The 22837-nt window shown below is 48.8% G+C and overlaps 1 protein-coding gene, 2 long non-coding RNA genes and 1 other non-coding gene across 11 annotated transcripts in view; 3 read left to right on the top strand and 1 right to left on the bottom strand.

Annotated features, from left to right (window-relative positions):
• Positions 1-230: 230 nt before the first annotated feature.
• Positions 231-2941, top strand: LOC138440701 (uncharacterized). Its single transcript, XR_011257095.1, has 4 exons — positions 231-327; positions 1340-1491; positions 2412-2519; positions 2691-2941. It is a non-coding gene; the product is annotated as an uncharacterized lncRNA (long non-coding RNA).
• Positions 2942-7577: 4636 nt separating this feature from the next.
• On the bottom strand, positions 7578-10556 carry LOC138440697 (uncharacterized). Its single transcript, XR_011257094.1, has 2 exons — positions 10380-10556; positions 7578-8301 (listed from the first exon to the last, which is right to left on the bottom strand). It is a non-coding gene; the product is annotated as an uncharacterized lncRNA (long non-coding RNA).
• Positions 10557-10660: 104 nt separating this feature from the next.
• Positions 10661-22837, top strand: part of PGPEP1 (pyroglutamyl-peptidase I) — a 37553-nt gene continuing 25376 nt past the window's right edge. For 2 of the 8 annotated variants that reach the window (XM_069590375.1, XM_069590374.1), the window contains exons 1-2: positions 10695-10827; positions 12818-12870. In XM_069590375.1, the coding sequence (XP_069446476.1) occupies positions 10794-10827; positions 12818-12870 (87 nt within the window). In that variant the 5' untranslated portion in view covers positions 10695-10793. Of the gene's footprint in view, positions 10828-11561; positions 11694-12817; positions 12871-22837 lie in introns of those variants that run through there. The other 6 variants (XM_069590369.1, XM_069590368.1, XM_069590370.1 and 3 more) reach the window with 6 other exon arrangements.
• Positions 21241-21347, top strand: LOC138441889 (U6 spliceosomal RNA). Its single transcript, XR_011257464.1, has one exon. It is a non-coding gene; the product is annotated as a U6 spliceosomal RNA (small nuclear RNA).

Raw genomic sequence — 22837 nt, 5'->3', positions numbered from 1 at the left:
AGAAACTGGGGCACATGATGTGCTCCAACGTCAACATGGTGCTGGCAGAAAATTGCATGGTCATGCACCTCTTCCTGCCTTTCTAGATCTTTCTATGTGCAGTCTTTCTCCTTTTGCGCAATTGATAAACTCGTATTCATCCTTGGAAACTCTGCTTGGGTGACCCCTTGTGGCAGACTATGGTTGCTACAGTTTTGCTCAGCTCTTTCAAGAGCTGAAAGAGTGAAGTCACTTTCACTCAGGAGTGAAGTTGCTCAGTCGTGTCCGACTCTTTGTGACCCCATGGACGGTAGCCTACCAGACTCCTCCCTCCATGGGATTCTCTAGGTAAGAATACTGGAGTGGGCTTGCCATTTCCTTCTCCAGGGGATCTTCCCGACCCAGGGATCGAACCCAGGTCTCCCGCATTCCAGGCAGATGGTTTAACTTCTGAGCCACCAGGGAAGCCCTTTGCTGGGCAATTAGAATTCAATCGTAAAGGAAATCAGTCAGTCAGTCCTTAAGGAAATCAACACTGAATATTCATTGGAAGGACTGATGCTGAAGCTGAAGCTCCAATACTTTAGCCACCTGTTGCAAAGAGCCGGCTCACTGGGAAAGACCCTGATGTTAGGAAAGACAGGGCAGGAGAAGAGGGGAATGACAGGGGATGAGATGGTTGGATGACATCACTGACTCAATGGACTTGAGTGTGAGCAAACTCCAGGAGAGAGTGAAGGACAGGGAAGCCTGGTGTGCTGCAGTCCATGAGGTCACTAAGAGTCGGGCACGACTTAGCAACTGAACACCACCACCAAATCAGTTCTCTGTCCACCTGGGCAAAGTGATTGATCGGTTTAATAGGAGCAAGTGACCAACCAAGGCCAGTTAGACTCTCCCTTGAAAGGGATACTGAGGGCTAGAAGGGAGAAAAGCACTTTCTACAGAGGTTTTTGAAAGTGCAATAGTGAAAGCCCAGGGCTATTACAACTGATCTTCCAGAAGCAGCTCTCTACTAACATACACAAGAACTTCTCTGTGGAAAAGAGGCATGTTTTCAGTTCCTGGATCCAGCTGTACCTGAAGTCATAGGTCTGCTTTCTACATATATGAATACAAGTAGTTGTCCTTTGTTGCTTAATCCACTTGGAGTTTAGACTCTGTCCCTAGCAATTGGCAAGCCCTCCACTAATACCGTAGCTGCTCTGAATTCTTGAGTGACCGTCCCCCCAAATCTAATCATTCCGTTTCTTATACTTTGAACTTCAGTACCTTGTATTGATTTTCAATCAATACCTGGTTTGGCCCAAGTTGTAATTGCTTGTTTGCACACTTAATCTTTCTCGATCCTGACTTATAGGAACAATGTGAGAGTTCGCATGGGCCACTGTTTGAGGCTGTCAGCACAGGTTTTCCTTCCCCTTTATCACGGACACACGACACAGGTTCAGCCAATTAGAGGTCTTCCCTGGGAAGCTTCTGGAATCGCAGAGCTGGAGTACTGTGAGTCAGGTACAGACATAGCCATCTTCCCACTTTGGCATCTTGGTCCTGGTTAATCCTAGATCCAGCTGCAGCTGAGGCTTCATAAATTGTCATCATTTCCTATCCCTTGAAAATACTCCTCCATTTTCGCGGTCCAGTTTAAATTATATTTCTGACAGTAGAAACCTAGAGAGTGTCTGCTAAACCCATCAAATTAAAAAAGACACACTAGAGACTTCCTCGGTGGTCCAGCGGTTAAGAACCCACCTTTCAATGCAGGGGACAGGGTTTCAGTTGATGGATCTGGGAACTAGGATCCTACATGCAGCAGGGCAGCTAAGCCTGAGCGTGCAACCAAGACCCCACGCAGCCAAAAATAAATAGATAATTAATAAAAAAAAAAAGATACACCACCCTCCACTTTAAAAATGAGGAGAGGAGGATTTTAAAACTCGATACTGACAAAGTGAAACTGGTAGACATGTATTTTCTTTTAAGTGCAACAAAATGGCATTGTTTCAAAATCCATAAAAGTGTCACAGCCTGCAACTCAGTAATTCATTTCTGAACACTTACACTAAGGAGGTCTTACAAATGAAGGGAACTGCTCTGTGCCAAGGCCTTGCAGCAATGTCACCAATTTTAAAATAGCAGGAAGAATATAAATATCTAACAACAGTGGACTAGTTTAGGAAGCTATATTTCTTCCACTAGACAGAATATTTTCCATTCATTAAAAAATTATATTTTAATCCTCCCCCACCTTTACCCTGGGGCAGGGGGAGCTGCAGTGGGCTGAATTTAGTGGTTAGATTTTAAACAAGAGAGAAAGGGGAAAATAAAAACCCAACAGTAAAAATACTAGCGACACCCCCTGTAGTGGGTTGAATATGTGGTGTGCATATACTCACGTGCTTGGTCGTGTCCAACTCTGACTTGCTCGCCAGGCTCCTCTGTCCATGGAATCTTCCAGGCAAGAATACTGGAGTGGGTTGCCATTTCCTCCTCCAGGGGATCTTCTCAACCCAGGGGTCAAGCCCATGTCTCCTGCATCGGTAGGTGGATTCTTTACTAAGGGGCCACCTGGGAAGCCAGTGGGGTGAATGGTGGCCCCCTAAACATATGTCCAAGTCCTGACCCCAGTACCAGTGAAAGTGACCTTATTTGAATAAAGAGTCTTTTCAGATGTAATTCAGCTAAGGAGCCTGGGGTCGTCTGGGATTTAGGTTGGAGCTGGAACCCAGTGACTGATGTTCTAAGAAAAGGCAGAGGAAGATTTGAGACACTGACAGAGAGGACAGAGGTGGAGACTGGAGTGATGCGGCCACAAGCCAAGGGATACCTGGAGCCCCAGAAGAGGGGTGTGACAAAGAAGGGCTCTTCCCCACAGCCTCTGGAGGGAATGTGGCCCTGCCAACACCTGGATTTCAGACTTCTGGCCTCCAGGAGTGCAAGAGAATAAACGTGTGTTATTTAAGCCAGAGTTTGTGGTCATTTGATACAGCAATCATGAATCTCATACACCGCCTTCATCAAGTAATTCAGATCATGTCACTGGGACAAGTCGTGCGGATGTCAGGGATCCCTGATATGGCAAGATGGGAAGGGTGCCTCAACTCTGTGGCTTTCCTCAAACACCCATTCTAATCATGACAAGGACATCAGACAGACCCAGATCGGGGGCAGCATGAAGGACACCTGGCCTGCCCTCCCCAAGACTTCAAAGGTCATGAGCAACAAGGAAAGCGCAAGGAGCCGTCCCAGCCAGAGGAAACTAAGGAGCTATGAGGACTTAATGGAACAAGGGTCCCTGGCCAGGGTCCTGGGCCAGAGAGAGGACATGAATGGAAGAACTGGGGACATCTGAATAAGGCCAGATGGTTGGTTGACAGCAGCGCGCTGGTGTCGATTTCTTAGTTGTACAAACATTAGAACTGATCATGTAAGCTGTTCCTATTTGGTGACTATGGGTGAAGACATAGGGAACTTTCTGTGTTGTCTTTGCAACTTTTCTATAGATCCGAACTTATTCCACTATTAACAACTTATTTAAGAAGTCACATAGGGGACTTTCCTGGCAGTCTGAGCTCCTAATGCAGGGTACACGGGTTCAACCTCTGGTCTGGGGACTAACATCCTGCATGCCGCAGGGTTGGGCCAAAAAGACCAAAAACCAAAACAAAATTTCAAAATCATAAAACCAAAACATGGAAGCAATATAAATGTCTATCAACAGATGAATGGATAGAGATGTGATATATTACATATATAAATACATAAATAAAATGGGATATTACTCAGCCATAAAAAGGGCTTCCCTGGTAGCTCAGCCAAAGAATCCACCTGTAATGCAGGAGATCCCAGTTCAATTCCTGGGTTGTGAAGATCTGCTACAGAAAGGATAAGGCTACCCACGCCAGTATTCTTGGGCTTCCCTGGAGGCTCAGCTGTAAAGAATTCGCCTGCAATACGGGATCCCTGGGTTGGGAAGATCCCCTGGAGACAGGAAAGGCTACCCCCTCCAGTATTCTGGCCTGGAGAATTCCACGGACTGTATAGTACATGGGGTCGCAAAGATTTGGACACGACTGAGCGACTTTCACTTTCAGCCATGAAAAAGAATGAAATAAAGCCATTTGTAGCAACATGGATGGATTAGATATTATCATATTAAGTGAAGTAAGGCAGATAAAGACAAATATATCACTTGTATGTAGAATCTAAAAAAAAGATACAGATGAGCTTATTTACAAAACAGAAATAGACTAACAGACATTGAAAACAACTTACACTTACCAAAGGGGATAGCGGTAGCTGGGGGAAGAGAAGTTTGAGATTAACATATACACACTACTATATAAAAAAACAAGCAAACAACAAGGACCTCCCAGATAGCACAGGGAACTATACTCAATATCTTGCAATAACCTATAATGGAAACGAATCTGAAAAAGAATACGTGTCTATGTGTAACTGAATCACTTCACTGTATACCTGAAATAAACACAACCGGTTAATGAAGTATGGTTCATACTTCAGTTTAAAAAGGCACCTGTAACATACATGCTACACATAGGGCAGGTTATGATGTTATGTGGAGACGCACTAGATAGAGTAACTGTGATGAGGAGGAGCTCTTCCACGAGGTCAGGGTCTTTGAGCACAAGCCGCTGGAGCCACCCACTCTCCTTTATGGGGCCTTGCGATAATTGTTACGCTCTCCTCCCCCACAAACCCATATCCGTAGATTGACTTTACCGTGTGCATGTGAGCAGACCCAAGTTCGGTTCATTAACAAAAGCACCCCTTCCATTTGCTAGCCTGAGACCCCTAAAGGACTCACAGGTATCAAGGCCACCTGGAGTAAAAGCAGCATTCACCTTTTTAAACGTGCACATCTACCCAACTGTCCCTCTGCCTAATTTGGTCAAAAGGCCATTCGCGTCCCTGAACTGGGCCCAGTCTGCCCTTGACAGAGTCTAAAGAAAGGAGCCCCAAGAAGGAGTCACGGGTCCTTTGGGCGTCCACTCTCTCCCTCCTCCCCCAGGACCACACCCAGCAGCAGCTGGCAACGCGAAGAGTCTTGAAGATGCCAGGGGTAGGTCCAGTCCCAACCCCCCCAACCTGGCTCTGGGTGGCCATGTGTCTCTAATCTCCCGGTGTTGTCACAGTGGGAGCCCACAGGAAAATGCAGCTTCCTTCCCAAGCCAACCTCCAGCGTGGGGGGTTCTGTTCTACTTAGCACATTTACTGAGCAGCTACTGCGTGCTGGGCCCTCTGCACAGCAGTGACAAGTCACACCAGGTCCCCGCCCTCCCAGGCTCACAGTCCAGAGGGAAAGACAGCCTGTAGCTGCATAATTGTATGAACAAGCGTGAAATGACAGTCGTGACACATGTTAAGAGAAACTGGAGATGGTTTCTGGAGGGAGGGCATGTGGAAGACACTGGATAGGCTGTGGGTTTGTTGATCAAGTAAGCAATACACCATACTCATCTTTCCATATTCAAACACACAGACCATTCTACTAAAAAAAACACACTGTGTAGTACAGGGTACTATATTCAATATCTTGTGATAAATCATAATGGAAAGGAATATGAAAAAGAATGTATATGATGTATAACTGAATCATTTTGCTGTAGAGATTAACACAACATTGTCAATCAACTATACTAAAATACATTTAAAAAAATATGTTCCACAAAGACACACTGACCACATTTTTATCTATGCTGCTGCTGCTAAGTCGCTTCAGTCGTGTCTGACTCTGTGTAACCCCACAGATGGCAGCCCACTAGGCTCCCCCGTCCCTGGGATTCTCCAGGCAAGAACACTGGAGTGGGTTGCCATTTCCTCCTCCAATGCATGCATGCATGCTAAGTCGCTTCAATCGTGTCCAACTCTGTGCGACCCCATGGGCAGCAGCCCACCAAGCTCCTCTGTCCACAGGATTCTCCAGGGAAGAACACTCCTATTACAGACTTTACCTTCCTTCCCAGGACTCACTGGGGCCTCGGCACTCTTTGATCCTTATTTTACAGATGAGGAAACAGGTTTGGAATGTGAAAATAACTCATCCAAGAGTGCACACCATATGAGGAGCCAGGAAGAATTTGAACTCAGGACAGTTTGCTCTAGCTGCTATACTTCTTGCCCTCCGTTCTCTCCCTAAGAAAAATGCATAATAATTTTAAGAGGGACAGTTCTTTTTAGGAACAATTCTTGACAAAAGAACTTTTTTTGTTTGTATGGTGACTCTGTGGCATTTGGGACCTTAGTTTCCAGACCAGGGATGGAACCCACACCCCCTACACTGGAAGTGCAGAGTCTTAAAGTTCCTGAAATGTTTTGTTGTTGTTGTTATTTTTTAAAAACTCTGGGAAATCATATGTGGCACCTGAGTCTCTTGGGCTTTCCAGGTGGTGCGAGAGGGAAAAAACCCACCTGCCGATGCAGGAGACATAGATGTGGGTTTGACCCTGTGTTGGTGAGATCAGCTGGAGTGGAAAATGGCAACCCACTCCAGTATTCATTCTTGGAGAATCCCGTGGAGGGAGGAGCCTGGCAGGCTACCGTCCATGAGGTCACAATGAGTCAGACACAACTGAGCGACTACTATTTGGGGGCTTCCCTGGTGGCTCAGAAGGTAAAGAATCTGCCTGCAATGTGGGAGATTGGCGTTTGATCTCTCGGTCAGGAAGGTCCCCTGGAGAAGGGAATGGCACCCCACTCCAGTATTCTTGCTTGGAGAATTCCATGGACAGAGGAGCCTGGTGGGCTACAGTCCACGGGGTCGCCAAGAGTCAGACATGACTGAGTGACTCCACTTAAAAGGGAAGGGTGTTCTGACACGTGCTACAGCTTGGATGGACCTTGAGGACATCATGTTAAGTGAAATAAGCCAGGCACAGAAGGACAAATACTGTATGATTCTGCTCTTATGAGTTTCCTAGAAGTAGTCAAACTCACAAAGAAAGTAGAATGGCAGGTGCCAGGCACTGGGGGAGGGGCGAATGGGGAGTTGCTTTTTCATGGATACAGTTTCAATTTTGCAAGATGAAAAGAGCTCTGGGCCTTCCCTGGTGTTGCAGTGGGTAAGAATCTGCCTGCAGATGCGGAGGACACAGGTTCAGTCCCTGGGAGGATTTCACATGCTGCGAGCAACTAAGCCCGTGCGCCACAACTGCTCAGTCCGTGCGCTGCATGTAACCACTGAACCCACTGAACCCACACGCCCAGAGCCCCCGTACCACAGCAAAGAGTAGTCCCACTCGCTGCAACCAGAGAAAGCCCAAGCAAAGCGACGAGGACTCAGCGCAGCCGAAAAAGTAAGAGTTCTGAAGACTGGTTGCACAACAATGTGAAGAATGTTCTTTTAAACATTGCTGAAATGTACACTTGAAAAATGGTCAATTTTATGTGTGTTTTACCACAATAATAATATTAAAAAAATCTAGGACTTCCCTGGTGGTCCAGTGGTTAAGACTCACACTTCCGTTGCCTGGTGGTCCAGTGGTTAAGACTCACACTTCCGTTGCAGGGGGCATGAGTTCAATCCCTGGTCAGGGAACTAAGATTCCATATGCCATGTGGAACACAAAATCTAGTGGTGTTTTTCAAAGAAGAGAGTGTCCCTATCATCTTTATTTCTGAGTAGTACAGTTCAGTTCAGTTGCTCTTTGTGACCCCATGGGCTGTGGCACGCCAGGCTTCCCTGTCCATCACTAACTCCCAGAACTTGCTCAAACTCACGTCCATCGAGTCAGTGACACCAGTGGAGGAAACGTGGAGGTGTCTCCCTCCCACCCCCACTTCCACCTCCCCCACATCTTGGTTCCCTCCCCAAAGGCCCCACTGCCATCAGTTTCCTACTCTTCCTTCCTCAGATATTTTCTGCATTTGCAAACAAATCTTTTTTGACATTTGTATTTCATTCCAACAATGCTTCCACACTTAAAAAAAAATCATTATGACGGAATATACATAACACTTAACGCTTCAACCATTTTAAAGTGTATCATCCAGTGGTATCAAAGACATTCACCGTGTTGTACAACCATGGCCTCTTATCTAGTTTCAGAATGGTTTCATCACCCTCAGAAGAAACCCTGTCCTCATTAGCAGTCACATCCTATCCCCCCTCCCCTAGCTCCTGACAACTACTAATCCACTATCTGCCTCCACGGATTTGCCTGTTCCGGACATTTTCTATACTTAGAATCATACACTATGTGGTCTTTCCTGTCCGACTTCTTTTATTCAGCATGATATTTTCAAGGTTCCTCCAGGCAGTACCATGTGTCCATGCTTCATTTACTACTGAGCAGGATTCCACTGTTGGGAATGATGGAAAGTAAACTTTTTTTAATCTGCTAATGAGCATTTGTTTTATTTTCTCCCTTTTGGTGATCCTGAATTGTACTGTCATGAACATTCAAAAACTTTCACAGTATTTGGACACTTATTTGTAATTATTTTGGGAGCATCCCTAGGAGAATTGCTGGGGCCTTTGGTAACTATGTTTAACCTCTTAAAGAACGGCCAAACTTTTCCACAGTAGCTATGACTTTGCAGGAGTGGCTTTCCAATGTAACCATCTTTTTTTTTTTTAAAAAAAGCTCTCTATCCGTCCCCTTCCCTTTACCTAGGGCTCTCACAGGCCCTGCGCTGCTGGTTACACTGTTGTAAGCCAGACTGTGAACTCACAATTTGGCTCTTCCAGCCAACTTTCTTTCACCCCGCTTGTCCCTGAGGACTCAGTTATTCCTGATCCACGTCCCAGCCCCTTCCATGTGTGACTTGGGACAAGCAACTTAGCGGCTCTAGGTTCCTTTTCCTCACTTGCAAAATGGGATAAGAACAGTTCCTCCCTCCAAGGCTTTGTGATATTAAAAACAAACACACACACACACACTAGGGACTTCCCTGGTGGTCCAGTGGCTAAGACCCTGCATTCCCAATGCAGGGGGCCTGTGTTTGATCCTTGGGCAGGGAACTGGATCCCACATGCTGCAACCAAGTGTATGAACGCCACAGCTAAAAATCCTGAATGCCACAACTAAAGGTTCCACATGCCACAGCGAAGGGTGAAGATCCTGAGTGCCACAACTAAAACCTGGCACAGACAAATATTTTTTTTAAAAGACCTTAAAAAAGAAAAAAAGAACACTAGTGATATGCTTAAATGGGGGCTGCATCCACTGAACACGAGCTTTCATCCCCAGTCACTCGCGGCAGTAGCATATGACTCAGTTTCTCTGATCACCATTGACTCTGGGTGTTGTTTCCCTGTATTACTGCCCCATTGCAATGGGGGGAAAATGACACCCACTGTGGCTTCTCTCTTTCCAAAGCCCCAGCTTCTAGCAATGCATGCACTTCATCCCAGACACTTATTACATGTTTGAATGATAAACTCTGATCTTGGTTAAGATTTTAGTTCTGTTCTCTTCTTCCCATTGGCTGAGGTCTCACTCCCAAGCCAGCCCAGGCAAGATCTCAGATTTTCTGAATTCTACCTGAAGCTGCCAGAGACCAAAATAGCCACTAAGTATGTGATCTCGGGCTTGAGTTTACAAACAAGGCTTTGGGCAGTTCAGAGAATGCTGCATTGGGTATTCTGAGGCCTGGGTCAGAGACTGACGGTCCTTGGTCAGCACCCTGGTTAAATCCAGGCCAAGGCTGCTTGGAATGAGAGGTCAGTGACCCAACTCCAAGGTCCAGCCCTGTTTCTAAGGATGTGGCCAGAAACTCAGCGTTATTTTTCTGGCTATCTTGGGATGAATTCTGACCTCTGATGAACGTGGACTGGGGACCTACTGTGTGCCAGGCACAAGGCTCTAATGGAGACATGCCCCTGCTCTGGAATTTAGGGCAGGAAGTGGGAAATAAATCAGAACAGCAGGGCCCCCTAAAGGGATGATTTCTGAATGTGATTGCTGCTCTGAAGAGAGTGGAACAAGGAAATGAGATGGACCTACTAGGGTGGTGGTGAAGTGGGATAGGGATTTCAGCCGAGGTGAGGCGGACACCTAGGAGGAGTTTATGCTCCAGCTGAGTTCTGAAGGAGAAGCATTTGGTTTCGCATTAATCTTCAGAACACGTTCCAGGCAGAGGGAACAGCAAGTGCAAAGGCCCTGAGGTTGGGCCCTTGGAGGACTCCTGGGGTTAGAGCAGCAGCTGTGTACTGGAGAAACAAGCAGGGGAAGGCCTGGTCTCTGGGGCCACATCAGCCTCCTTCTCAACGTAGGAGCCTGCTTAGGGCACCACCCAGCTGTGCAGTGTTTTCACTTTATTTCCTTCCCCCCGCCTCAAACTCCTGGCCTGAATGCCGCATATGTAGCCCCAGGAGGCTTCAGTTGAGTGGCTCAGCTTTCTCTATCAAAGGGACGGGGAGAAAGAGCCTTACTCACAGGGAGATGGAAGGGGGGCTCCGATATAATTCACAGCAAGCGATCTGTGAACATTTGTGGACTAAATGATCAGCTCGTCCCCAAGGCATGACCCAGTGAGTTCGAGAGGCCACAGCCTGCGAAGCGAACCGTCCGAATCCTGCAGGTGGGGAAACTGGTTGGGAACGGCGAACAGCCACGCACTTCTCAGCGGAGAGTTATGGACGCGGCGCGCAAGCTGCGTCTCGGGCCCGAGCGGGGGTGGGGCCTGGCGGGGCGGGGCCGGGCTCGGGGGCGGGGCCGGGCTCGGGGCGGGGCGGGGCCGGGCTCGGGGGCGGGGCCGGGCTCGGGGGCGGGGCGGCGCGGGTCCGAGCCGCGGCAGCTGACTCGCCCGCGCAGACCGGGAACCGGTCAGAGGCACAGCCTGAGCCCGCCATGGAGCAACCCAGGAAGGCGGTGGTGGTCACGGGTACGAGGGCATCGCGCGGATGGCGGCCGCGGTGGCGGCGTCCTGGGGCAGGGCTGGGTGGGGCGGCTCGGGAGGCGGCGAGGCGCGTCTCGGGGAGGGACGCGGCGGCCCGGGTGGGGCAGGTGCTAGAAGTCGCCTCAGATTTGGAAGGTGTCATCGCCCGAGGGAGCCCAGCGCAGTCCGCGCGAAACGGAGAACGTGGAGAAGGGGGCGCCCCTGTGGTCCCACTGTCGGGGGTCGGGGCAGCCAAGGACGTGGGGGTCCTGGCAAATGCCCTGCGCGGAGCAGGCCCCTGGGCGTCCTTCCTTTCCCCGTTGGGGACAGTGACCCTCCGGACACCTGTTTGTTGTGTCTGCCCTCTCGGGGTCGGGCTTGACACCACCCCCGGTCCCAGGGGACAAAGGCCGATTTGCGGGCAGGAAGTGCCCCGGTGACAAATGAACGTCTTGCCAGACACTGCTCCCCGAACCCTGCGCTAATGAGGGGCTGCTCCCCCGAGGCAGGGGCAGGCGGAGTTCGGGGAACTTCGGGTTGCCGGCCGTTCTTCCGGTTGTTTCAGGGACTGTCTTGATCAAAGTCTTTCCTGCCCGGGCTGTTTGTGATTAAGCCGGCTTCCCCCCACCCCCCACCACTCCTCTGTCGCCAACTCCCCGAAACTAACTGCGCCTCCCCCTCTGAGAGACTCCGCCTCGGAGCCTCGTGGGCGTCAACTTCCGCCGGGCCTCTGCGGGGGGTGGGAGGGGGACCGTCGCGAGGGGTGAGAGTGAGAAATACGGCCAAGATTCAAACAGGTGGTGTGTGGCCCAGGAAGGTCCGGGCTGGTCCTGGAATTCCCAGGAAGATGGAAGAAGCCACTTACCTGACAGGTGTGTCAAGTTGCCGGAGGGTCACTCTCCCCTGCAGCCCTCCTGTGTCTGCTCGTTTATTACTTTAGGGCTAACTCTGGCGGCGGCCCTGGGAGGGACATTTTTCTGGCCTGAGGTTATTACATCTTTACTGTCTCATTTTGCAGAAGGGGAAACCGAGGGTCACAGAGGTGCCCTTGTTTGTCAGTGGCTGAGCTGGGACCCATATTTGGTCCATGCAGGAGGAGGAAAGGGGTAGAGAGATTCTGGCCCTACATGGGGCCCCCCTGCTGTTCCAGCCCATGTATTCCTCCCAGGGCCATGATACCACCTGGGGCACTTGGCCCAGCTGGAGTGACCCATGACACGTGATCAAGGACAGCCTCTCTTCAAGAGATTTATGTTTTAGTGTGTTTGGGTTGGTCAGAAGAGGCAGGCCACAGACTCTGCTGGGTCTGGGTTTGAATCCATGCTCTTCCTTCTCCTTGTGTGACCTTGGACAGCTGGTTTCACCTCTCTGTGCTTCAGTCAGGAAACACCCTTTGAAAGGGAGGCACAGGGGGGCTGAAGGCCACAGGGCATGAGCACCTGGGACATCTTCAGGTACAGTCTGGTTTGTAAATAAATGGGGCCCAGTGACTAGGGAAGAGGATGAAGGGATGGTGCCTAGACAGCCTGACCTGGGAGATACCAACGTACCTTCCTGAAGGGCCATTCCTTATCAGACTGTGAATCATGGAGCACCTCCAGCCCTGTAATTCCAGAGTCCAGGAAAGGTGCACAAAGACAGTGATGAAACAGTTATATTTGGGGATCAAGGATAGGGGAAGAAACTGAGAGGGGAAAAAAGTCAGCCTTTTCTGGAGCAAAAAGGGGGCGCTGGCCCCTTGCCGACACAAGATCAGGTGAGAGTGAGAACAAGATAGGACTCACAACTTCAGTTAAGAACAGTTATGTGGCAGGGCGCTCTGAAGGGACCACTGGGTGCACCCCAGAACTTGGACAAGGCCCCTGGCATTGTCCCCGGGGAGGGCTGCTCCCGAAGCTCCGCGCTCCGTTCTTGTGGACACACGCAGCCGCCTGGCCCTGGGCAGGCCAGGAGGGGCCTCTGGGTGGTGATGTGCTGCTTTTACTTTTTTTTCCAGGATTCGGCCCTTTTGGGGAACATACTGTGAATGCCAGCTGGATTGCGGTCCAGGTAACTGAATCCAGAGGGGAGGAATCAGGCTGGGCTTCCCCTGGCAATATTTGGTGCCAAAGAAAGCAAGCAACCTACGAAGAGAGCGTCTCCCGTGAAGCTTCCTGGAGAGAGATGTTACCAGTCTGACAGATATTCCTGCTCAGATAGTTAACTGCTCTAATGTTTGTTGAGAGCTTGTTCTGCGCCAGGCATTTTTTCTGCCTAGAGCACTGAATTCTTCCAAGAACCCTTAGGTGTGTTTATTCTTGTGCCCACGTTACAGATGAGGAAACTGAGGCCCACAGAGAGTTATTTGAGGTCATCCAGCTCAGAAACCAGAATGGCCTTTCTTCAAGAGTTCCCATGCCCCAGCCAGCGAATACTGGGAATGGTGGCAACCTTATAGAAGGGATTGCAGTGATCTTCTGTGTTGCCTCTGGGCAGCTGAAGCAAAGACTGCATATTGAGGGCAGGGAGGGGGGAGTCCTTCCTGTTGTCTCAAGCCTTCTAGTTTCTTTGTCAGCTGGGGCATTTGGAGAGACAGACTAGGGAACAATGGGCAGAGAGAAAGAGAGAAACGTTTTCTCCTTATATAAATCAGATCTGCAGAGACTGGAGCCAAACTAGTGTTAATCCTAGCCCATTAGCTGCTTGATTTAAAGCACCCGCCCGCCCCCCGCCCTGGCTTTCCACTCCAGAGCCCTGAATTTGGAGAAAAAGCCAAGTTGAAACCTTAGTGTGTCAACACCTAGTTGGGAAACCCCCATGTTTTTTTATCTCCCTTCTTTCAGACCTCAAAATCTCAGCCACATTCATCTCCCTTTTTTAAAAAAAATTCACCCCACTTTGGAAGCAGGACAGAGGGACGGGATCCCCGGGACTCCACAGATGGGAGCGTGTCTGAGGCCCTGCTCGTTGCACCCGCTCCCTGGAGCCCCAGACAAAAAGGAAACAGCATGTTTCTCAAGGCGTGTGTGTCTGGCTTTGTGCGAGTTTCAGACAGGAGCCTTCACGGGGCTGAGTGGACACAAAGCCGAGTGTCTGAGTTCCCGGGCCCCCAGACACTATGATCTGCATCTAAATAGGAGAAAAATCAATTAAACAATCTTTGGAAATCCCTTGGAGCATCAGGACGGGGATGGTGAAGGATGGCAGCTTCTCTTCCTGCTGCTGGAGGGGAGATCCACTTTGTTTTTCAGTCAACCCTCTCTCCAGACCTTGCCTCTAGAAGTCTTTCAATTTTCTTCCTTTACTTTATGAGACAGGGTTGGGTTCTCCACCATTGCCCAGCTAAAAAGATGCCAACCTTTCCCTTTTAAAAAGCTGGAGCCGCCCCCAGGTACCCTGAGTGCACGCAGCTGTCTAACTTCATGATGTTTGACGCCTGTGTACCTCTGTGGCGCCTGAGCCCAGTTGAAATCTAGAACATTCTCAGCGCCTTCTCTGCTCTTCTGCATTGCAGAAGCCCCTTATGTCCTTTCTGAGCTATGTGCACCACCCCCTGCCCCCCACCCAGGTGCAGGCGTCTCTGCAGACTTTATGGCCACCCTACGTGCGTTCTGCCTGTTCTAGAACTTGGTGTCAGCACAGTTGGCAGTTGGGCCCCATGCCTTTGCACTCCAGAACTCTTGCCTGGAAAGTCCCATGCACAGAGGAGCCTGTGGGCTACAGGCCATGGGGTCACAAAGGGTCAGACACCACTGAGCGACTAAACCCACACCTTCTGTGCAGCAGGGCAACCGCGGGACCTGCCCATGGGGCAGCTTGGAGCTGCTGGCGGTGCTTCTCAGTTGCTCTGGATGGAACAGATTTGCCCATGGGAGGAGTGTAGCCTCTGGACGGGTCCAACCCAGTCCTCAAGAAAATATGCCTAGAAGTGCGTTTGGTGTGGTCCAGACATTAGCTGTGGGCAACCACTGATGTCATCACCTCAAGCTGAAGATGGGTGTTGGGTAAGAGGAGGTGAACAGCAGTCACCTCCTGTCCCAGCTGCTTTTTCCTGAAGCTTAAGCTGCCACCTGGGGAAGGAACTCCTCTTCTGCCAGGGAGTCTGTCTCTCTCTCTCTCTCTCGGCTCCTCTCTAGGTGTCTCTCTCTGTTTCTCGCTCTCTGGACCTCTGTCTTTCCCCTTCTCTCTTCATCTCTCTTCCCTTTTGTCTCTCTCTCTTCCAGTTTCCCGTGGCCTCTCTGGGTCTCTGCCTTTCCCTGTCTCTGTTGCTCAAGCTCTCTCTCTCTCCCCTTCTCCCTCCATCCCTGTCTTTTGCTCTCTCCTTTCTCTCTCCCTCTCCTCGCTTCTTGCTCTCTCTCTCTGTTTCTCTCTCTCTTCTCTCTCTCATCTGACCTTCCTTCTTCATGCCCTGGGTGAAGCTGTGCCCCAGCAGAGGGTGACCTGTTTCCCACCAGCTCCATGGGGGAGGTGGGAGTTCTGGGGACAGAGGGGCACCCCCTTTCCTCTTGCCCAGCACCTCAAGCAGGAGGGGAGTGGGTTTTTCAAGCGTCACATGTCCTCGTAGGTCTTGGATGGTTAGCATGGGATGTTGGCTGTGGGTGTGTCTCTCCCTAGGAGGCTCAGGTGGGTGTCAAGGGCTGGGATGTCGGGAGCCTTCCCTGACCAAGCAGGGCAAGGAGGAACTGGGTCACAGGTCCTAGTGACATCACGGGACAATTACTGCCACAGTGAGTCTAGACAGACCTGCTAAGGATATTAACCAGGGAACAAAGGGGGTCTTTGTTGTGGGGTCAAGGGAATCGGTCAGATGCGGCTGAGCAGCAGGGTCTTGTCAGGTAGATGGGTGTAGACAATGCGTTGTCTGGGGCGCCCAAGTCCCTTTCCTTTCACGGTATGTGCCTGGCGGACTCGGGGTGCACTGCTATCCTCCCCCCACAAGAGAACCGTCCAGATCTTTTGGAGCAGAAAGTATTCAGAGGCCAAGAATTTAGCTTTTCCTAACCTTTCCAAACTTCAAATGAAAAGTGTAGCTATTCCTCTCCCACTCTTGCCCTTCTTAAAATTGGGGAATCTTTTGTATAAAGTCATGTACCCATGTCTTCAATGCCCCCATCACTTTGGTGAAAAGTATTTATGCCTAGGACTTCCCTGGTGGTCCAATGGTTAGGACACTGTGCTTCCGCTGCAGGGGACTTGGGTTCAATTCCTGGCCCAGGAAGATCCCCATATACCGCGCTGTGTGGCAAAAAAGTAAAAATAAAGACGTTTCTATGCCCATGTCACTAATGCTTTGAGCAAGATAGTTGTTTGATTCCCATCAACCCAGAACATTCTTTCCTGCTCAGTGCCCACCCACTGCCGCCCATCACCTTGTCCTGCTCTGTGGGCAGCTGCTTCCCGAGCTCTGTCACCACAGATGGGTGTTGCCTGGTCTCAAGCTGCAAGCAAAGGAGGTGGTCCATGGAGCAGGCTCCGTGGTCCTCTCACACTGGCTGCTTTTGCTCAGCCTGCACTGCTGTGTCTGTGGGGGCAGGGACAGCTGTCTTCTCTCCTGACCCCACCTCTTCCCCTTGGCAGTGGCACTGGGGCCTTCAGGGTTTGCTCCCCAAGAATAAAGCAGCAAGGATGCCCCTCTCAGGGTCTTTGATGAGCAGGTGGATGCCTCTCCGGGGATGCTGGCCATGTGATGTGTGTGTATCTTCAATGAGGATTTTCTTTTTTTTTTTTAAATCTCCGTGGCGGTGCTGGGTCTTCATTGTAGTGCCGAGGCTTCTCTAGTCTCAGCACCTGGGCTTAGTTGCCCTGGGGCGTGTGGAATCTTGGTTCCTCAACCAGAGATCAGACCCATGTCCCTTGCATTGGAAGGCAGATTCTCAACCACTGGACCACCAGGGAAGTCCCAGGGATGGTTTTCTTAGTTTATTTTACCCCCAGCTGGGGAGGGGGTAGGTGAGGACCCAGAGGACATGAGGAGAGAAGGTTAGAACTGGAAGCTGACCCACTCCGTGACACCCTGCTGGCATCAGGGGATTTCTGAATCATCAGCAGTTGATGTGGGCAATTGTTCCCACTGATGCTCGGTAAACAGCACCCAGTGGGAGTGACCCTTGAGTTCCTGTGTGCAGGTGAGGGTGATCGGCATGCAGGAACCAGCCTGCTAGGTGAAGGGAGAGGGGCAGAGAGGATCCAGAGGGTGGGGCTGCTGCGTGTCCGTCTGGCACATCACATCATGGCGGCCACCGAGAGGGTTCCTACGTCCTCCAGTGTTTCCCTGGCTGGGTTACTAACCGAGTCAGCAGCATCTGCAGTCTCCCAGCCCCCCCACCCGCAGAGATGGCTCCGCCAGTTAACCTGCCCGCACCCTGGGTGGCGTGTTGCAGTCTCGCTTTGAGGACAAGTCCCCAAGCGAAACTCTAAATGAATAAAGGCAATCCTTTGAAGTCCTCACTTAACCTGGGGGATGGATTTGTTTTCTTTAGAATTCTTTTAACAAATTGTTTTCGGCTGCACTGGGTCTTCGTGGCTGCGCGCGGGCTTTCTCTGGTGGTGGAGCGCGGGGCTCCCGTCTGGTTGCGGCGCGTGGGCGTCTCCCTGCAGCGGCTTCTCTTGCTGCCGAGCCAGGCTCTAGAGCTCCGTGTTCAGTAGTTGCGGCACACCGGCTTAGTTGCTCTGCTACATGTGGATTCTTCCCGGACCGGGGATTGAACCCGTGTCCCCTGCATTGGCAGGCGGATTCTTAACCCCAGGACCACCAGGGAAGTCGTGGATTCTTTTAATTACTGGCCTTTCATCTTCCGTTGCCAGAAAGGGCTGCCAGGTCCATGGGGAAAAAAAGGCAGAGAGGGGACAGGAAAATTTCAAGCTGCAAGGGGCAGGAGGGTAAGGAAAAATGAGGTTGTCGTTGATAGGATGTCAAAAGGTCTTGATTTCTCCTCTCAGCAGTGGTGGGAGAGAAAGCCATCTTTAACCCCATTCATTTAAAAAAAAATTATTTTTTGACAAGTTATAAGGATAGTGCCAAGAAGTCTTTTCACACCCGGAGTCCCCAAATGTTAACATTATATTGCATTTCTCTATAGATAATTAGGGGCTTCCCAGGTGGCTCAGTGGTAAAGAATCTGTCTGCCTGTGTAGGAGACTCGGGTTAGATCCCTGGGTTGGGAAGATCCCTTGGAGAATGCAATGGCAACCCACTCCAGTATTCTTGCTTGAAAAATTCCATGGACAGAGGAACCTGGCAGGCTACAGTCCGTGGGGTCACAAAGAATTAGACGTGACTGAGCACATAGATAAATAGGTAGGTAGGTAGATAAATATAGTTTAAAATATTTTCTTATTGCTAAGTAATTTTTTTAATTGTGGTAAAATATATATAACATGAACTTTCCACATTAACTGTTATTAAGTGTGCAATTCAGTGGCATTAAATACATTCACAGTTTTGTAACCATCACCATCATTCATTTCCCAGAAACTTTTCATCTTCCAAACTGAACCTCTGTTGCCGTTAAACCCTAACTCCCCATTCTCCCCTCTCCCCGCAGCCCCTGGCAGCTATGATTGTACTTTCTGTCACTAAGACTCTGACGACACTAGGGACTTGATATAAATTGAACCATCCAGTTTTGTCCTTTTGTGTCTGGCTTATTTCATTTAGCATAATGTTTTCAAGGTTCACTTGTACAGTAACATGTGTCAGAGTTTCCTTCCTCTTTAAGGCTGGTTAATAGTCCATTGCGTGTATATACCACATTTTGCTTATCCATTAATGGGTCAGTAGACACTTGGGTGGCTTCTAAATCTGAGCTCCTGTGAGTAACGCAGCTATGAACGTGAACAGGGAGTATCTCTTCAAGACCCTGCTTTCAGCTTTTGTGGGTATGCACCCTGAAGTGGCATGGTTGCATCGTAAGATAATTCTGTTTTGTGTTTTGAGGAACTGTCATGCTTTGTGTCGTTTAGGAGTCAGTTGCAGGCACCAGACCCCTCTATCTTTAAATATGTCACTGTATATTTCCTAAAACACAACCTCAGCACAGTGACCGAAATCAGACTCCTTGAACACTGACACAATTCTATAATATACAGCTCTGATTCAGATTTTGCCCGCCATCCTATTCAAATTCTTCACGGCGAAAGAGAATTCTGGATTGTGCATAGGGTTCAGTCATTCCATTTCTGTAATCCCTTGTGATCTGGAAAGTTCCTTAGTCTTCCTTTGAGTCTCACAGATGATGTTGTTGGCTAAGAATGTCCCTCGGGGTGGTGTTTCCTCAAGACTAGACCAGAGGCTGTGCGTTTGGGGCAAGAATCCCGCAGGAGTGATGTTGTGTCCTTCCGCAGGGATGGTATCAGGAGGCACTGGATGCGCTGATGACCTGTTAAAGATGCCAGCGGATGGGTTTCTTCTCTGCAAAGTTACTTTCTTGCCCTTTGTGATGAAAAAGTATCCCATAGAGAGTTACATCGAGATCATATTAGGGTCTCCCGGTGAGTCTCACCTCAATTAGTTATTATTTTCCTATGATGGTTGCCAAATGACGGTTTTCTAATTCCTTCGATCCTTCGATCCTTTTTATGGCTTTCTACTGGAAGTGTGTTTGTATCTGTGTGAATTCATGGGTACTGACTGTCCTCCACAGATGATAGTCTCTTACTCTCTTCATTTTTAAAATTATTTTTTCTTTGACTACGCCCCATCTTAGTTGCGGCACATGGATCTTCGTTGCAGCACGCAGGATTTTTAGTTGTGGCAAACAGGATCCAGTGCCCTGACCAGGGATGGAACCTGGGCCTTTGGAGCACAGCGTCTTAACCACTGGACCACCAGGGAAGTCCCTCTCTCAATTTTTTTAAGAAAGATTTTATATTTTATGTTGGAGTAGAATTGATTGACAATGCGTTAGTTTCAGGTGTACAGCAAACTGATTCAGTGGTGTGTGTGTATATATATATATATAGACACATACTCTTTTCCAGATTCTTTTCTTACTGTCTTAATTTTGATGTTCAAATTGTCCCACATGTGGCCCGTGGCAGCCTGTTGAGGCTGGCTCCTGTGACTGTCGTCCACGTGCCTATCATTCTCGGATGTGTGACGTCGCTTCAGTCCTGTCTGGCTCTTTGTGACCCCCTGGACTGTAGCCCGCCAGGCTGCTCTGTCCGTGGGATTTTCCTGGCGAGAACACTGGAGTGGGCTGCCGTTTCCTCCTCCAGGGGGCCTTCCCCACCCAGGGGCTGAACCCGGGTCTCTTACGTCTCCTGCATTCTCGAGTGTGTTCTGTACCCACTAGTGCCACCTGGGAAGCCCACTATTTTTGAGCACTTTTTTCTTTTTTTGATTCCATGCTCACTTTTTGAAAATTCTCTTTTTTAAAAAAACAGTCATTTAGTTCGCCTATGTTTGGCTGCCCTGGGTCTTCATTGCTGCCTGCAGGTTTCTCACTGTAGCGGCTTCTCTTGTTGCAGAGCATGGGTTCAGTTGTCCTCACGTACAGGCTCATTTGCTCTGTGGCCTGTGGACTCTTCCTGGGCCAGGGATTGAACCTGTGTCCCCTGCACCAGGAGCGTGGAGTCTTTAGTCACTGGACCACCAGTGAAGTCCCTGGAAATACATATTTAATTTCCCAGTAATTTTAGATTTACTGATTTCTGCCTGAGTGTTGGATGTCAGATGTTTTGTGTGCTTTTTTAAAGTTGATATATAATTTTATTGCAATATAATAGTGTGCCATAAATTTCACCCTCTTCAAGTGTATAATTTAGTATATTAATTATAGTCACAGTTGTGTAACCATCACCTCGATCTAGGTCCAGGACATTTTCATCACCTCAGAAAACACCTCATTCCCATTGACTATCATTCCCATTCCTCCTTTCCCTCCCGGCCACTCATTTACCTTCTGTCTCGCTGGATTTGCCTTTTCTGAACATTTCATAAAAATGGAATCATACAAGATGTGGCCTTTCATATCTCCTTTCATTCACTCAGCACAGCATTTTTGAGATCCATCCCTGTTGCAGCGTGAATCGGGGCTTCACTCCTTTTCATGGCTGAGTAGTATTTCACTGTGTGGATGAGATCGTGTTTCGTTTATTTGTTCACCTGTTGAGGGCCACGTGGGTCATCTCCCCTTCTTTTGGTTATAAGAGTGATGCTGAATGGACATTCACATACAGGTTTTTGTGTGGGTGAAGGTCTTCGTTTACCTTAGGTGTGTATGTTTATATCAGAAGGGGAATTAGTAACTGGGTCATATAGTAACTCCTGGCGTGCTGCAGTTCATGGGGTCGCAAAGAGTCGGACTGAGTGACTGAACTGAACTGATAGTAACTCCAGGTCCACCTGTATAGTCCCCCTGCCCCATCCTGGAAATGAGCCACTTCTCCAGGAAAGCCTTCATTCTTTTAGCGGATAACAGTATTTCAAACTGAAAGCTGGAGCTCGCTTCGGTAGCACATATACTAACATTGGAACAATACAGAGAAGCTTAGCATGGCCTCCACCCAAGGATAACGGGCAAATTCGTTAAGCATTCATATGTTTAGCATGGACATATATCCACTGCCGTGTGTAAAGTAGATAGCTAGTGGGAGGTTACTGTATAACACAGGGAGCCCAGTCTAGTGCTCTGTGACGACCCAGAGGGATGAGAAGGGGGTGGGCTGGGAGGGAGGCGAAAGAGGGAGGGGGCATGTGTATATTTATGGCTGATTCACATTGATGTTTGGGAGAAACCAACACAACAGTGTAAAGAAATAATGAAATCCTCCAATTAAAAATTTTTAAAAATCATAAAGCTGGAGTCGGGGAGCTGGGTGTGCTCACTGCTACTAGGATGTCATTGTTTCTGAGCTCTGTCAGTGGACAGAGCCGGGAAGTGGAGGTGTGTGCATTCATACCCACTCACCCACCCCTGCACCTCCTTCTTTAAAAAAAGACCCACTTTTTATTTTCTGTTGGAGTACAGTTGATTGGGGCTTCCCTGGTGGCTCAGTGGTAGAGAACCTGCCTGGCGGTGCAGAAGACAGGGGTTCGATCCCTGGGCTGGAAAGATCCCCTCGAGAAGGAAATGGCAACCCACTCCAGTATTCTCGCTGGGGAAATCCCATAGACAGAGGAGCCTGCAGGCTAGAGTCCACGGAGTCGCAGAATTGGACACGACTGAGCAGGTAACGACCACCGACATAGTTGACTAACAATTAGTTTCAGGTGTCCTGCAAAGTGACTCAGTTATACATATACATATAGCTTTTTTTTCCGAATTCTTTCCCCATTTAGGTTGTTATATGGAGTAAAGCTCCCAGTGCTATACAGGGGGTCCTTGTTGGCTATCCATTTTTAAAAATAGCAGGATTTTGAGAGCACCCAAACTCACACCCATTTCTGTATCAAAACTCTGAAATTTGCACGGGTGCCTCCAAATTGGATCCAACGTCACAGACATATAACTCATTCCTCCAACAGTGTGGACCACCCCCGTCCGCCCCCCCGGCCATGATCCCCAGTGTGTTCACGTCTTTGATCAGTCCTAGAATAAACAGATAGGAACTTCAGAATTGCTAACCCAGGCTTCCCCCAGAGGAAACCTACTCACTAGAATTTAGTATTTGCTGATGGTTCTTTTTGTCTTTAACCTGAGGGCAGAGTCCAAACACCATGCTCAAAAAGATTACTTCAGTTCCTTTCATTTATTTATTTATTTTTAATAGAAATATAGTTGACTTACAATGTTGTGTTAGTTTCTGGTTTATAGCAAAATGATATGTATATATATTCATACAATATTATAGGTATGGATATATTCTTTTTAAAATTATTTTCCATTATAGTTTATTACAAGATATTGAATATAGTTCCCTGTGCTATACAGTGGGACTTTGTTGTTTATCTACTTGAGTTAGTTTTCTTTTTCTTTTTTTTAACTTGAGTTAATTTTTAAAGGAATAACTTAAAAATACTTTTGGAGGAAGAGAGAAGTGCTTTAAACTATTTTTGAAATATTTCTTTTATGAAAAGTATACGCACACTGTATAT

The sequence above is a fragment of the Ovis canadensis genome, chromosome 5 (genome assembly GCF_042477335.2).
Source record: "Ovis canadensis isolate MfBH-ARS-UI-01 breed Bighorn chromosome 5, ARS-UI_OviCan_v2, whole genome shotgun sequence".
NCBI classification, from domain to species: domain Eukaryota; kingdom Metazoa; phylum Chordata; class Mammalia; order Artiodactyla; family Bovidae; genus Ovis; species Ovis canadensis.
The sequence above is the reverse complement of the archived record's forward strand: the minus strand, read 5'-3'. Positions and strand labels throughout refer to the sequence as shown.